The 13,391-nt window shown below is 69.0% G+C and overlaps 1 protein-coding gene across 1 annotated transcript; it reads right to left on the bottom strand.

Moving 5' to 3' along the window:
* Positions 1-3,768: 3,768 nt before the first annotated feature.
* Positions 3,769-13,096, bottom strand: CCDC43 (coiled-coil domain containing 43). The gene is made up of 5 exons (XM_054176900.1): positions 12,903-13,096; positions 10,085-10,172; positions 7,312-7,447; positions 4,601-4,659; positions 3,769-3,983 (listed from the first exon to the last, which is right to left on the bottom strand). Exons 1-5 carry the CDS (start codon positions 13,077-13,079, stop codon positions 3,796-3,798), a joined length of 648 nt encoding a protein of 215 aa, XP_054032875.1. The 5' UTR covers positions 13,080-13,096; the 3' UTR covers positions 3,769-3,795.
* Positions 13,097-13,391: the final 295 nt, after the last annotated feature.

The following is a 13,391-nucleotide window of genomic DNA, read 5'->3' as shown; positions in this document are numbered from 1 at the left end:
GGGCTGGTAAGCCTTCACAGGATTCCCCCCTCAGCCTCCTGCAGGCTCCCAGCCCCAGCTCTCAGCCTCTGCTCCTGAGAGTGCTCTGCACCCTCTCCAGTGCTGCTTTGACCTCCTTGAGCTGGGGTCTCCAGAGCTGGGCAGCTGAGTCTCGGTTCTGGAGTGGGGCACAAGAGGTGTAGAGCAGGGGGGGTGCTGGGGTCACCCTCCTGGGGAGGGAGCTGGCAGCAGTGTCACACAGCAAGAGCTGGCTTCAGCAGTTAGGAGCTCGGTGCCAGCTGCTCCCTCCTGAGCATCCCAGGTACCCATCTCTGGAGGGGCACCACCTCAGGGCAGAGGTGCAGCAGTTCCGGGGGCCGAGGGCAGGGCCGCAGCCGCTCCGGGAGCCGAGGGCAGGGCTGCAGCCGTGCCGGGAGCCGAGGGCAGGGCTGGGGCCGAGGGCAGGGCTGCAGCCGTTCCAGGGGCCGAGGGCAGAGCCGCAGCCGTGCCAGGGGCTGAGGGCAGGGCTGCAGCCGCTCCGGGGGCCGACGGCAGGGCTGCAGCCGCTCCGGGGGCCGAGGGCAGAGCCGCAGCCGCTCCGGGGGCCGAGGGCAGGGCTGCAGCCGCGCCAGGGGCCGAGGGCAGAGCTGCAGCCGCTCCGGGGGCCGAGGGCAGAGCCGCAGCCGCTCCGGGGGCCGAGGGCAGAGGTGCAGCCGCTCCGGGGGCCGAGGGCAGAGCCGCAGCCGTTCCAGGGGCTGAGGGCAGAGCCGCAGCCGTTCCAGGGGCCGAGGGCAGAGGTGCAGCCGTTCCAGGGGCCGAGGGCAGGGCTGCAGCCGCTCCGGGGGCCGAGGGCAGAGCCGCAGCCGCTCCGGGGGCCGAGGGCAGGGCTGCAGCCGTTCCAGGGGCCGAGGGCAGAGCCGCAGCCGCTCCGGGAGCCGAGGGCAGGGCTGCAGCCGCTCCGGGGGCCGAGGGCAGGGCTGCAGCCGTTCCAGGGGCTGAGGGCAGAGCTGCAGCCTGGCTGTACCCAAAGGGCTCAAGGGGCTCTTCAGCCTCCTCAGGCTGCTCCCCCTGGGTCTGTTCACACTGCAGCACAGCACACCCCTGGATGCCCAGCACCAGCAGCTGCTGAAGCTGCCTTGGCAAGGTGCTGCTGGTTGTGGTTCTGCTGTGTCCCAGACTGGCTGCTGCCCCTTGGGGCTGGCCCTGCCTCTGCTCTGGTGGCCCTGCCCCTCACAGGGCCTTTTGTAAGGGAGGGGATGAGGTGAAGTCTGCCAACCAGCCTGCCAGCTCCAGCCCTGTGCTGGCTGAGGGGCACAGCTGGTAAAGGGGTTCTGGCAGGCTGCAGGAGGAGCCTCACCCTGAGCCCTTCTCAGTGCACAAACTTCTGCTGAGCCTGCAGTTCAGGGCAGCTGTGGTGGTTGCTCTTTGGCTGTTGAGCACAGCAGTGCAGAGGGGGTTCAGCTCCTGCCACAAGAGGTGAGTGCAGCTCTTTGCAGCTCTTTCCAAGCTGAGGCAGGTGCTGCTGTGCCAGGGGGCACCTCCAGCAGCAGTGTGGGGAAGGGCAGTAGCAGAACTCTTGGTGCCCAGCTTAGGAACCCAAGGCTGCTGCCAGTGAGGGGAGGGCAGCTGATGCTGCCAGGGCAGCTGAGGCACAGGTGGAGGTGAATCACCCTGGACAGCCTGCAGGTCCCCAACCCCATCTATGGCCAGGGCTGCTCCAGGCCCTGCAGGGACCTTGGCCCAGCCTCCAGCCCAGGGGCTGTGCACAGGGCTCCAGGCTGCAGTAGAGTCAGAGCTGGGCCCCGGTGCTGGGCTCTGGGTGGGGGGTGGTGCAGGGCTACCCTTGGCCCTCAACAGCTGCTTCCCACCCCAGCTCCCTGTCCTGCTGCAGCTGGGATCCACACAGCTCCCCAGACTGAGCCCTGGCCCTGGGGACAAGCAGAGCTTGTGACACAGTGCTTTGGGCTGGAAGGGACCTTGGAAGTCCTCTGGTCCAAGCCACCTGCACTCAGCAGGGACATCTTCCACTAGTCCAGGTTGCTCGAGCCCCCATCCAGCCTCACCTTGAACACCTCCAGGGAGAGGACATCCCCAGCCTCCCTGGCAGCCTGTTCCATGTCTCACCACCCTCACTGCAACGACTTTCCTCCCCACAGCTACTCCCAACCCCCCCTGTCAGTGTGAAGCATCACCCCCTCAGCCTCTCCACACCCCCCCTGCTTAAGTTCCCTCCCTGGCTCTCTGTCCACTGCCCTGTGAGGCCCTGGGGCAGGGGAGAAGGAAACTGCAGCCTTGGGAATAAACAAGGCCTGGCACTGGGGGAGCCCTCAGAAAGGTCCCTGCTGGGTGAGGGGAGCAGAAGGGATGGGACAGGGCAGAGGGGAGCCCCCAGCCTGCACCCCAGGGCACCCCCAGCAGTACCAGTGACCTGCACTCAGCCACAGGAGCCCACTCTTGGCCAACCAGTTTAATTGTTCAGGTCCAAAGACAAAGCAGCTCAACACTCACACAGGCAGCAGGGAGGTACAGAGGCACAGCCCAGGGCCAGGCTGGCAGAGGGCTGGCAGCTGGCAGAGGGCTGGCAGCTGCTGGTGCCTGGGAGCTCACCTCACCTGCACAGGGTTCCCCCTGCACCCCTCAGCTCCTCCCTCACTGTTCCCAGAGCTCCACCTCCTCTCCTGAGGTGAGTGGCACTAAAGAAGAGGCTGGGAGCAGCCCTCCAGGGGGCACAGAAGCCAGCGGCCCCCAGGGGCAGCTGTGGCTGTGCCCAGCGCCAGCACTCAGCTCCCAGTGTGTCCAGGCCCCAGCTGCCCAGCACTGGGCCTGCTCTGGAGCACTCAGCCTGGCAGCCACTGCAGCAGCAGCCAAGGACACCAGGGAGCCCTGCAGCAGCCCCTGCTCCCCCAGGGGCCCCCAGGGAGCCCTGCAGCAGCCCCTGCTCCCCCAGGGGCCCCCAGGGAGCCCTGCAGCAGCCCCTGCTCCCCCAGGGGCCCCCAGGGAGCCCTGCAGCAGCCCCTGCTCCCCCAGGGGCCCCCAGGGAGCCCTGCAGCAGCCCCTGCTCCCCCAGGGGCCACCAGGGAGCCCTGCAGCAGCCCCTGCTCCCCCAGAGACACCAGGGAGCCCTGCAGCAGCCACCAGCAGAGTGCTCAACCAGCAGCAGGGCTCAGCTGACTCCCTGCTGCTGCTCGAATCAGCGCCGTGCTCACCACCCCCAGGGCCTGGGGCTGCTGCAGCCTCCCAGCTGCACTCATGGATATTTGATGAGGTTCCCTTTGCCTGGCTGCAGTAAGCCCCAGCTGAGGTCACTCCAGAGCCTGCAGGCCCTGCTCAGCCAGGCTGCAGCAGCAGCAGCACTGTGTGCACGCCGCTCGCTGGCAGGAAGTTCGTCTTTGCCCTGCGGCAGCACGTCCGGAACGGGGCTCTGCCCTCAGCCCCCCAGCTCCTGCCAACCAAGGCTGCTGAGAGGCAGCCTGGGAGCCCTCTCCTGCCTCACCATCTGCCCTGGTGGAAGTGGCTGGAAGGCCAAGCAGAGCCACTGGAGCACGCTGCCAGCAGCACTGCCCTGCTCTTTGGTAGACGTTGGCCACAAGCACCGGGGGGTCTGACACAAGCACATGGCACACTTCCACGGGCAGAGGTGCTGGAGATGTCTCCTCTGCTATGGAAACCCAACAAAAGTAGAGGGGGGGGAAAGCCCAAGCCAAAGAAACCCTTCTGCAGAGCCCCCCTGGCAGCCCCAGGCTCGGGGCTGCCGCCGCTCCTGCCCCCCGCCGCGGATCCAGGCCCTGCCCTCGGAGTCCGGCCGGCAGCCCGCGGCTACCGCTTCCGCTCGCCCTTCTGTGTCCTCTTCTTCTCCTTCTCCTTCCTCTCCTGCCTGGCCAGCTTGTCCTTCTCCCGCTGCAGCTTGTCCTGCTCCTTCTTCTTCTGGAACTCGTCCCTCAGCAGCTCCCTCTCCAGCCTCCTGGCGTTCAGCACGTCCTCCACGTTGGTGTTGCGGAACAGAGCTGCCCCACGTTAAGGGCAGGCCTGGGAGCCACCCAGGGTGGTTACCCTACCGCCCCTGCCCCTCCTGGCCCACACCAAGCAGGGAAGGAGAAGGGCAAAGGAATCCCAGCTAAGTGCACAGAGCCTGGGAGCTGGAGGAGCTGCTTCCATCCCAGCCCTGCCTGCTCGGGAGCTGGAGGAACATCCCCAGGGAGTGCGGAGGAAGGGATGAGGCCTCTGGGCCTCGTTCGCCACCGAAGCTCAGCTGCGCCACAGCCCTCTGAGCTTCACAGCCGTTTGCTGTTGCACTCTGACCAAGTGCTGACAGCAGTCAGCTCCCTGGGCACGGCTCAGGGTGAGCACTGCCCTCCCCCAGGGGCACGGAACAGGCTGCAGGGAGGCTGCAGAGAGCGGGGCAGGGAGCAAAGAGAGCGCCAGGCTCCGCGCCAGCCTGCCCGGGCGGGCAGCAGGGGGACACAGAGACTCCTGCTCGGCCCCGGGGGAAAGGCAAAACCAATCAGCAGCCTGAAAAGGAGGCCCCGAGGAAACAGAGAGGCTCAGCCCCGGTGAGGAAGGGCAGGAAGCAGCCCCTGGAAGCTGCCTTCCCTCCGCCCCGGGCGCTGGATGCAAAGGATACACTTCTCGGAGCCCAGGGAGACCGCCGCCGCCGCTGCACCCTGCTGCTCCTCCGCACCGGTGAGGCAGCTAAGGAAACCACCTGCAGGCGCTGAGCCGCTGCCCCTGCGCTGCACTGCTGCCCCTGCACTGCCCCTGCGCTGCCCCTGCGCTGCACTGCTGCCCCTGCGCTGCACTGCTGCCCCTGCGCTGCACTGCTGCCCCTGCGCTGCACTGCTGCCCCTGCACTGCCCCTGCGCTGCCCTGCTGCCCCTGCGCTGCACTGCTGCCCCTGCGCTGCACTGCTGCCCCTGCACTGCCCCTGCGCTGCCCCTGCACTGCCCCTGCGCTGCCCCTGCACTGCCCCTGCGCTGCCCCTGCACTACCCCTGCACTGCCCCTGCGCTGCCCCTGCACTGCCCCTGCACTGCCCCTGCACTGCACTGCTGCCCCTGAGCTGCCCCTGAGCTGCCCCTGCACTGCCCCTGCGCTGCACTGCTGCCCCTGCGCTGCCCCTGCGCTGCACTGCTGCCCCTGCGCTGCCCCTGCGCTGCACTGCTGCCCCTGCGCTGCCCCTGCGCTGCACTGCTGCCCCTGCGCTGCCCCTGCGCTGCACTGCTGCCCCTGCGCTGCCCCTGCGCTGCACTGCTGCCCCTGCACTGCCCCTGCGCTGCACTGCTGCCCCTGCACTGCCCCTGCGCTGCACTGCTGCCCCTGCGCTGCCCCTGCGCTGCACTGCTGCCCCTGCACTGCCCCTGCGCTGCACTGCTGCCCCTGCGCTGCCCCTGCGCTGCACTGCTGCCCCTGCGCTGCACTGCTGCCCCTGCGCTGCACTGCTGCCCCTGCGCTGCCCCTGCGCTGCACTGCTGCCCCTGCGCTGCACTGCTGCCCCTGCGCTGCCCCTGCACTGCCCCTGCGCTGTGCTGCCAGGCGCTGCACTGCTGCCCCTGCGCTGCCCCTGCACTGCCCCTGTGCTGCACTGCTGCCCCTGCACTGCCCCTACACTGCCCCTGCACTGCCCCTGCGCTGCACTGCTGCCCCTGCGCTGCACTGTTGCCCCTGCGCTGCCAGGCGCTGCACCGCTGCCCCTGCACTGCACTGCTGCCCCTGCACGGCACTGCTGCCCCTGCACTGCCAGGCACTGAGCCGCTGCCCCTGCACTGCACTGCTGCCCCTGCACTGCACTGCTGCCCCTGCACTGCCCCTGCGCTGCTGCCCCTGCGCTGCACTGCTGGCGCTGCACTGCCAGGCGCTGCACTGCTGCCCCTGCGCTGCACTGCCAGGCACTGCACCGCTGCCCCTGCGCTGCACTGCTGCCCCTGCACTGAGCTGCTGCCCGAGCTGCCCCTGCGCTGCACCACTGCCCGTGCACTGCCAGGCACTGAGCCACTGCCCCTGTGCTGCGCTGCTGCCCCTGCGCTGCCAGGCACTGAGCCACTGCCCCTGCACTGCCCTGCTGCCCCTGCACTGCACTGCTGCCCCTGAGCTGCCCCTGCGCTGCACTGCTGCCCCTGCACTGCACTGCTGCCCCTGAGCTGCCCCTGCGCTGCACTGCTGCCCCTGAGCTGCCCCTGCGCTGCCAGGCGCTGAGCCCTTGCCCCTGCGCTGTGGCAGCGCAGCACTGCATCCACTCACAAGGCAGAAGGCACTGCCCCTGCACAACCAAGCACCAGGCAAGCACAGCTCCCTCCTGCTGCTCAGGTGCCAGGTCCCAGCCCCTCCTGTGCCGTTTCTCTTCAGGGCAGAGCCTGTTCTGAGCCACCAGGGAATGGCTCAGCCTGGAAGGGACCTAAGAGGTCATCTGCTCCAACTGACTCAGCTGCTCAGGGCCTCATCCAGCCTGGCCCTGAACACCCCCAGGCAGGAGGCAGCCACAGCCTCCCTGGGCAGCCTGTGCCAGAGCCTCAGCAGCCTCCTACTGCAGAGCTTCTTCCTCAGCTCCACTCTGCCCCTGCTCTGCCTCAGCTCCAAACCCTTCCCCCTTGGCCTGGCTCAGACCCCCTCAGGAGAAGTCTCTCTGCAGCCTCCCTGCAGGATCCCTTCAGGTCCTGGCAGCAGCTCTGAGGTCCCCCTGGAGCCTTCTCCTCTGCAGGCTGCACAGCCCCAGCTCCCTCAGCCTGTGCCCCCAGCAGAGCTGCTCCAGCCCTGGGAGCATCCTTGTGGCCTCCTCTGGCCTCTCTCCACAGCTCTGTGTCCTCCTGCTGGGGACAGCAGAGCTGGAGGTGAGGTCTGAGCAGAGCCCAGGGGCAGGATCCCCTCTGCTGCCCTCTGCCCACCCTGCCCTGGCTGCAGCCAGCACACAGCTGCCTGAGGGCTGCAGGAGGCACTGCTGGCTCCTGGGGAGCTCTCAGCACCCCCAGGGCTCTCTCCTCAGCCCTACAGGGAGGGAGCTTTCCCCTCTCCTACTCCACACACTCTGAAGGCCTTCTCACCACAAAGCAGGAGATGAACTCAGCACCTGAGGTGCTGTGCAGTTACAGGAGGTGATGCATGGCTCTTGGGCACCCCCTGCCCAGGTGGGCAGTGTGGGCTGACAGAGGAGCAGCCTCAAAGGAAGCTCTGCTCGTGGCACCCCACAAACTGGGAGCTTCTTTCCATGGCAGCTGTTCTAAGCATGGAGAAGGAAGGCTGCCAAGGGCTCCCAGCCCTGCCCCCAGCCCAGGGGAGGCTGAAGGGTGCAGCTGTGGATGCCTCTCAAACACCCTGCAGGGCAGCAGGGCCAGGGAAAGGATATTCCTCCTCGTCTGTGACGTTGGCATACTGGGCCAGCAGGGCAGCTTTCCTCTGCCTCTCCTCCTGGGACACCTCCTTGGGCTTCACCACCATCCTGGCCTGCTTCTCCATCATGCTGGCGATGGCCTGGACCTCATCTGGCAGGGGGAAGAGGCAGAGCATCAGGCAGTCCCTGCAGCAAGGCCCCAGGGTGCTTTAACCCCAGAGCCAGACCTGCCAGCCCCGAGCTGAGCAGCTCACCCCCAGCTCCAGCACTAACACAATGAGCTGATCACCCCCCAGGCACCCAGCAGCTGAGCCACCCTCAGCCCTCCCAGTGCCACCTGGGGCTGGCACCACACCCCTTGGAGGGATCCTCAGGGGTCTCATCATGACCAATCCTTGCAGGGACCCCCCCTGATGAACCCTCTGTGTGCCCCCCAGCAGCACTCCCTGCTGCCTCCTGGCTGTGCCGAGGCAAGCTCCTGGGGGTGGCCAAGCCTCTGAGCAGCAGCTGCAGCAGCCCCAGCCACGTGTCCCCAGGGGGCTTCACTGCATTCACTGCACAGAGCACTGCAGCCCTGCCCTGGCCCCAGCCACAGGGGAGCCTGGGCCAAGCCTGTGGGGGGAGGCCCCAGGCTGCAGAGGGCAGTGGGGCTGTGAGAGGCTGGGTTCAGGTGAGCAGAGCAGTGCACAAGCAGCTCCCCGGCTGCAGGGCTGCCAGCAGGGTGCCAGCAGGCAGTGGCAGTGTCCTGGCTGCATCCAGAGCCAAGGGGGGGAATGCAAAGCAGGCAGAGAGGAGGCCTCAGCCCCAGGGCAGGGCACATGGTGGTGGCTGTGTCCTTGCTGCTGGCAGGTGACAAACTGATCCCTGCTGGGTGCCTGGAGCCACTGTGCTCAGAGCGCTGCCCAGGGAGCCTCAGCCCCTCCTGAGCAGGCAGGGCATGGAGCTGGCTGCTCCCAAGCTGCAGGGGGCTGCAGGGGCAGCAGCAGGGCTGGCACAGGGGCAGCAGCAGGGCTGGCACAGGGGCAGCAGCAGGGCTGGCACAGGGGCAGCAGCAGGGCTGGCACAGGGGCAGCAGCAGGGCTGGGACAGGGGCAGCAGCAGGGCTGGGACAGGGGCAGCAGCAGGGCTGGCACAGGGGCAGCAGCAGGGCTGGCACAGGGGCAGCAGCAGGGCTGGCACAGGGGCAGCAGCAGGGCTGGGACTGGGGCAGCAGCAGGGCTGCAGCAGTGCAGCAGCCTCACACAGCTCCCCCCAGGAGCACTTCTGGGCAAGAGAGAGCTTTAAGAGGAGATTTTGCTGGAGCAGGATGTGAGGAGGGCAGCAGGGGCAGCACAGCTCTCCTGGGCTGCTCTGCAAACCAGCACAGGGACTGACCCCAGCCCGGGGCACTGCCCTCCCCCCCCAGCCCGGGGCACTGCCTCCCCCCCAGCCCGGGGCACTGCCCTCCCCCAGCCCGGGGCACTGCCTCCCCCCCAGCCCGGGGCACTGCCCTCCCCCCCCCCCCAGCCCGGGGCACTGCCCCCTCCCCCCCAGCCCGGGGCACTGCCCTCCCCCCCCCAGCCCGGGGCACTGCCCTCCCCCCCCAGCCCAGGGCACTGCCCTCCCCCCCCAGCCCGGGGCACTGCCCTCCCCCAGCCCGGGGCACTGCCCCCCCCCAGCCCGGGGCACTGCCCTCCCCCCAGCCCGGGGCACTGCCCTCCCCCCAGCCCGGGGCACTGCCCTCCCCCCAGCCCGGGGCACTGCCCTCCCCCAGCCCGGGGCACTGCCTCCCCCCAGCCCGGGGCACTGCCCTCCCCCCAGCCCGGGGCACTGCCCTCCCCCCAGCCCGGGGCACTGCCCTCCCCCAGCCCGGGGCACTGCCTCCCCCCAGCCCGGGGCACTGCCCTCCCCCCAGCCCGGGGCACTGCCCTCCCCCCAGCCCGGGGCACTGCCCTCCCCCCCCCAGCCCGGGGCACTGCCCTCCCCCCCCCAGCCCGGGGCACTGCCCTCCCCCAGCCCGGGGCACTGCCCTCCCCCCCCAACCCGGGGCACTGCCCTCCCCCCCCCCCAGCCCAGGGCACTGCCCTCCCCCAGCCCAGGGCACTGCCTCCCCCCAGCCCGGGGCACTGCCCTCCCCCCCCAGCCCGGGGCACTGCCCTCCCCCCCCAGCCCGGGGCACTGCCCTCCCCCCAGCCCGGGGCACTGCCCTCCCCCCCCCAGCCCGGGGCACTCCCCTCCCCCAGCCCGGGGCACTGCCCTCCCCCAGCCCGGGGCACTGCCCTCCCCCAGCCCGGGGCACTCCCCTCCCCCAGCCCGGGGCACTCCCCTCCCCCAGCCCGGGGCACTGCCCCCCCCCAGCCCGGGGCACTCCCCTCCCCCAGCCCGGGGCACTGCCCTCCCCCCCCAGCCCGGGGCACTGCCCCCCCCCAGCCCGGGGCACTGCCCTCCCCCAGCCCAGTGCTGGCTGCCAGCATGGGGAGCAGGCCCTGGCTGCTGTGTGAAAGCAGAAACCCTCCAGGAGAAGAAAAACTGAGCCCCGGAGCTCTCCCTCTGCAGGGCTGCACAGCCCAGGAGCAGCAGCAGGCTGGGGACAGCCCCAGGGGGAGCTGCTCAGCCTCATCCCCCAGCTGCAGGCAAGCCAGCAGGGAGCAGCAGTGGGGAGCAGCAGTGGCAGTGGGGAGCAGCAGTGGCAGTGGGGAGCAGCAGTGGCAGTGGGGAGCAGCTCAGCACAGCAGCCTGGCTGTGAGCTCCCAGCAGGGTGGGCACAGAGCCTGGGGAGCCCTGGGGTCCCTCCCAGCAGCCACACTACCTTCTTTTTTCTCTTTGGTGTCAACAACCTGAGCCTCAGACCACTTCTCCACCACCTCTCTGCAAACATCACTCAAGAGCTCTTCCTCCTGGAAAGGGAAAAGAGCCTCCTCAGTCCTGGCACACAGCTGCCTGCTGGAGCAGGTGTGAGGAGCAGAGCTGCAGGGAGCCCCAGCCCCCAGCCAGCACTGCAGCCAGGCACAGGTCTGCACAGGGCTTGGGGGCACCCAGGGCACACTGCTGAGGCCCCCAGGACTGGGGATGCCTCCAGCCACAGGCAAGCAGAAGGTGCTGGGGCTGCTGCCAGGCTGCTCTGCACCAAGCCAGGCAATGCCCTCCCCCCAGTGCCTGCTTCCCACAGAGCAGCTCTAGGCTGGGCTCTAGGCTGGGCTCTAGGCTGGGCTCCCAGCACTGGGCTCTGCAGGAGCCCTCTGAGCAGCCCTGAAGGGCCAGGGGGAAAACATGGCCCCAGGCAGCCCCTGCCCAGCACCATCTGCTCCTCAGCACAGCTGCAGGGCAGCTGCTCAAAGGCCACCCCTGAGACAACCTCCCTGAGTCAATCAGGCTGGAGAAGACAGAGGGCAGAGCTGGCACCAGCCTGGTGCTGCTGAGGACCCTGTGCCCCCAGCAGGGACACAATGGAGGCACAGAGCTGCCAGGGCTGGGAGGGAGCTCAGGGATCAGCCAGCCCCAACCCCCTGCCATGGCCAGGGACACCTCACACCACAGCAGGTTGCTCACAGCCACCTCCAGCCTGGCTGCAAACACCTCCAGGCAGGAGGCTGCCACCACCTCCCTGGGCAGCCTGTGCCAGGCTCTCACCACCCTCCTGGGCAACAACTTCTTCCTCACAGCCAATCTCAATCTCCCCACATCCAGTTCTGCTCCATCCCCCCCAGTCCTATCCCTCCCTGACACCCCCGAAAGTCCCTCCCCAGCTTTCCTGCAGCCCCCTGCAGATCCTGCAAGGCCACAATGAGGTCTCCTGGGAGCCTTCTCCTCCCCAGCCTGCACAGCCCCAGCTCCCTCAGCCTGTCCCCAGAGCAGGGACATCCTGCTCCCTCCTGGCCAGCCTGGAGCATGGAACACAACCAAGCAGTGGCACAGCCACAACTGCTGCCCACTGCTGAGGGAGAGAGAAACAAACACAGCCAGGGCCAGGACAGGATGCCCAGCACCACAGCAGGGTGCCCAGCACCACAAGAAGGACCTGGAGCTGCTGGAGTGGGTCCAGAGGAGGCCACAGAGATGCTCAGAGGCTGCAGAACCTCCCCTGTGGGGCCAGGCTGGGAGAGCTGGGGCTGTGCAGCCTGGAGAAGAGAAGGTTCCAGGGAGACCTCAGAGCAGCCTTGCAGTGCCTGAAGGGCTCCAGGAGAGCTGGGGAGGGACTTGGGACAAGGGCTGGGAGTGCCAGGAGGAGGAACAATGGCTCTGAGCTGGGAGAGGGGAGTCTGAGACATGCACACTAACCCCCAGGCAGCAGTGCAGCAGCCTGGGACAGAGATGCTGTGAAGCCCCTGCAGCCCCCCAGGCCATGGCTGCTCCAAAGCAGTTCTGCACTCTCCTCACCCCCTGGGGTGAGCTTGGTGGGGGCAGAGGCAGCACTGCCCAGGCCAGCAGCTCCAGCCTCTGCCCATGCCCAGCTGGCAGCAGTGTTGCTTTGTCCCAGCTGGGAGCTGGACTTCAGCTGCAGGGCCCTGCAGGTAAGCTCTGTGCTGTGAGGGGCAGCCCCATCCCACACAGCCTCCCCTGAAGGACTTGTCAGCAAAGAGCTCTTGGTGCCAGCAGGCAGCACTCAGCTCAGACTGAATCCTGTGCCCTCCATGCACTGAGAACCTTCCCCCAGGGCAGCTGACACAGCAAAGAGTCCTGGCAGGACCAGGCACTGGTTTAGGTTGAAAAGGACTTCTCAAGCTCCTCCAGGCCACCCCCTGCAGCCAGCAGGGACAGCCCCAGCCCCAGCAGGCTGCTCACAGCCCCACACAACCTCCCCTGTACTGCTGCCAGCCATGGGGCAGCTCCCAGCTCTCTGGGCAGCCTGGGCCAGGCTCTCCCCACCCTCACTGCCAAACCTTTCTCCTTCTCTCCACTCTCAAGCTCCCTCTTGCCCTTTCCAACCATCCCCCCTTGTCCTGTCCCATCAGGCCCTGCTCAAAGCTCTGTCCCCAGCTCTCTGCTGGGCCCTTGAAGCACTGCAAGGCCACCAGAAGGTCTCCCTGGAGCCTTCTCTCCTGCAGGCTGCCCAAGGCCAACTCTCTCAGCCTGGCTCCCAGCAGAGGGCTTCCAGCCCTGCCAGCACTGCTGTGGCCTCCTCTGGCCCTGCTCCCCCAGCTCCCTGTCTGTGCTGAGGGCTCCAGAGCTGCCCCAGCCCTGCAGGGGAGGTCTGAGCAGAGCAGAGCAGAGGGCAGGATCCCCTCCCTGCCCCTGCTGCCCTCACTGCTGGGGCTCAGCCCAGGCCAGGCTCGGTGCCGGTTCCTGCCCAGCTCTGCACCCAGCAGCACGTCCGAGCTGCTCTCCTCAGGGCTGCTCCTGCATCTCCCAGCTTGTGTTCCTGCACAAACCAACCCAACCAAACTGAAACAGCCGAAGGGCCAGGAAGAGCCCCCGGCGGTGTGTCAGACCCCCCAGGGAAGGCGATGATTCCCCGCAGGGCTTCCCGGGAGCGCTGCCCCTGGATGCCTCCCGGCTGCCCTTAGCTCTCCGGAGCCTCGGGGATCCGCAGGGGCGCGGAGCGGCCCTCGCCTCCCGCCGGGGCCGGCCCTCCCCCGGGGGGGGTCGAGCCGGGTGGGCTCAGCCCCGCGCCCGGCGCCGTCCCTCACCAGGCAGGCGGCCAGCACGCCGTGCAGGGCCTCCAGCCGCTCCTCGTCGCTCTCCTCCTCGCGGAGCAGCCCCTGGATGTAGGCACCGTACACGGCGCGGTCCAGGCCCAGCGCCTCCAGCCGCGCCGCCAGCCAGGCCGCGAAGCCGCCCTGCGCCTCCCCGCCGGGCGCCGCCATCCCGGAGCAGCGCCGGCCCCGCGCACGCGCGCCCCCGCGGGGGGGGGCGGCGCGGCTCGACGGCGGCCGCGGAGGACAAACTTACTGGGAGAGCGGCGGCGGCCAGGGGCTCAGCCCGGCGGCCCCTGCGGCCTCGGAGCGCCGGAACCGAGCGGGGAGACTGCGAGATGCCCCCGGCCGCGCTCCTGCGGGACGAGCAGCGCTGCCCCTTTCCTGCAGGGGGCGAACCCGCGGCCCCCCCGGGGCGGGGCGTGTCCCCGCGCGGCCGCCGTAGCCCCGCCGTTAGGGGCGGAGCAGGCGTTTAAACGGTGG

The sequence above is a fragment of the Dryobates pubescens genome, chromosome 36, assembly GCF_014839835.1.
Source record: "Dryobates pubescens isolate bDryPub1 chromosome 36, bDryPub1.pri, whole genome shotgun sequence".
Classification (NCBI taxonomy): Eukaryota; Metazoa; Chordata; class Aves; order Piciformes; family Picidae; genus Dryobates; species Dryobates pubescens.
This window is presented reverse-complemented; position numbering and strand designations above follow the sequence as displayed.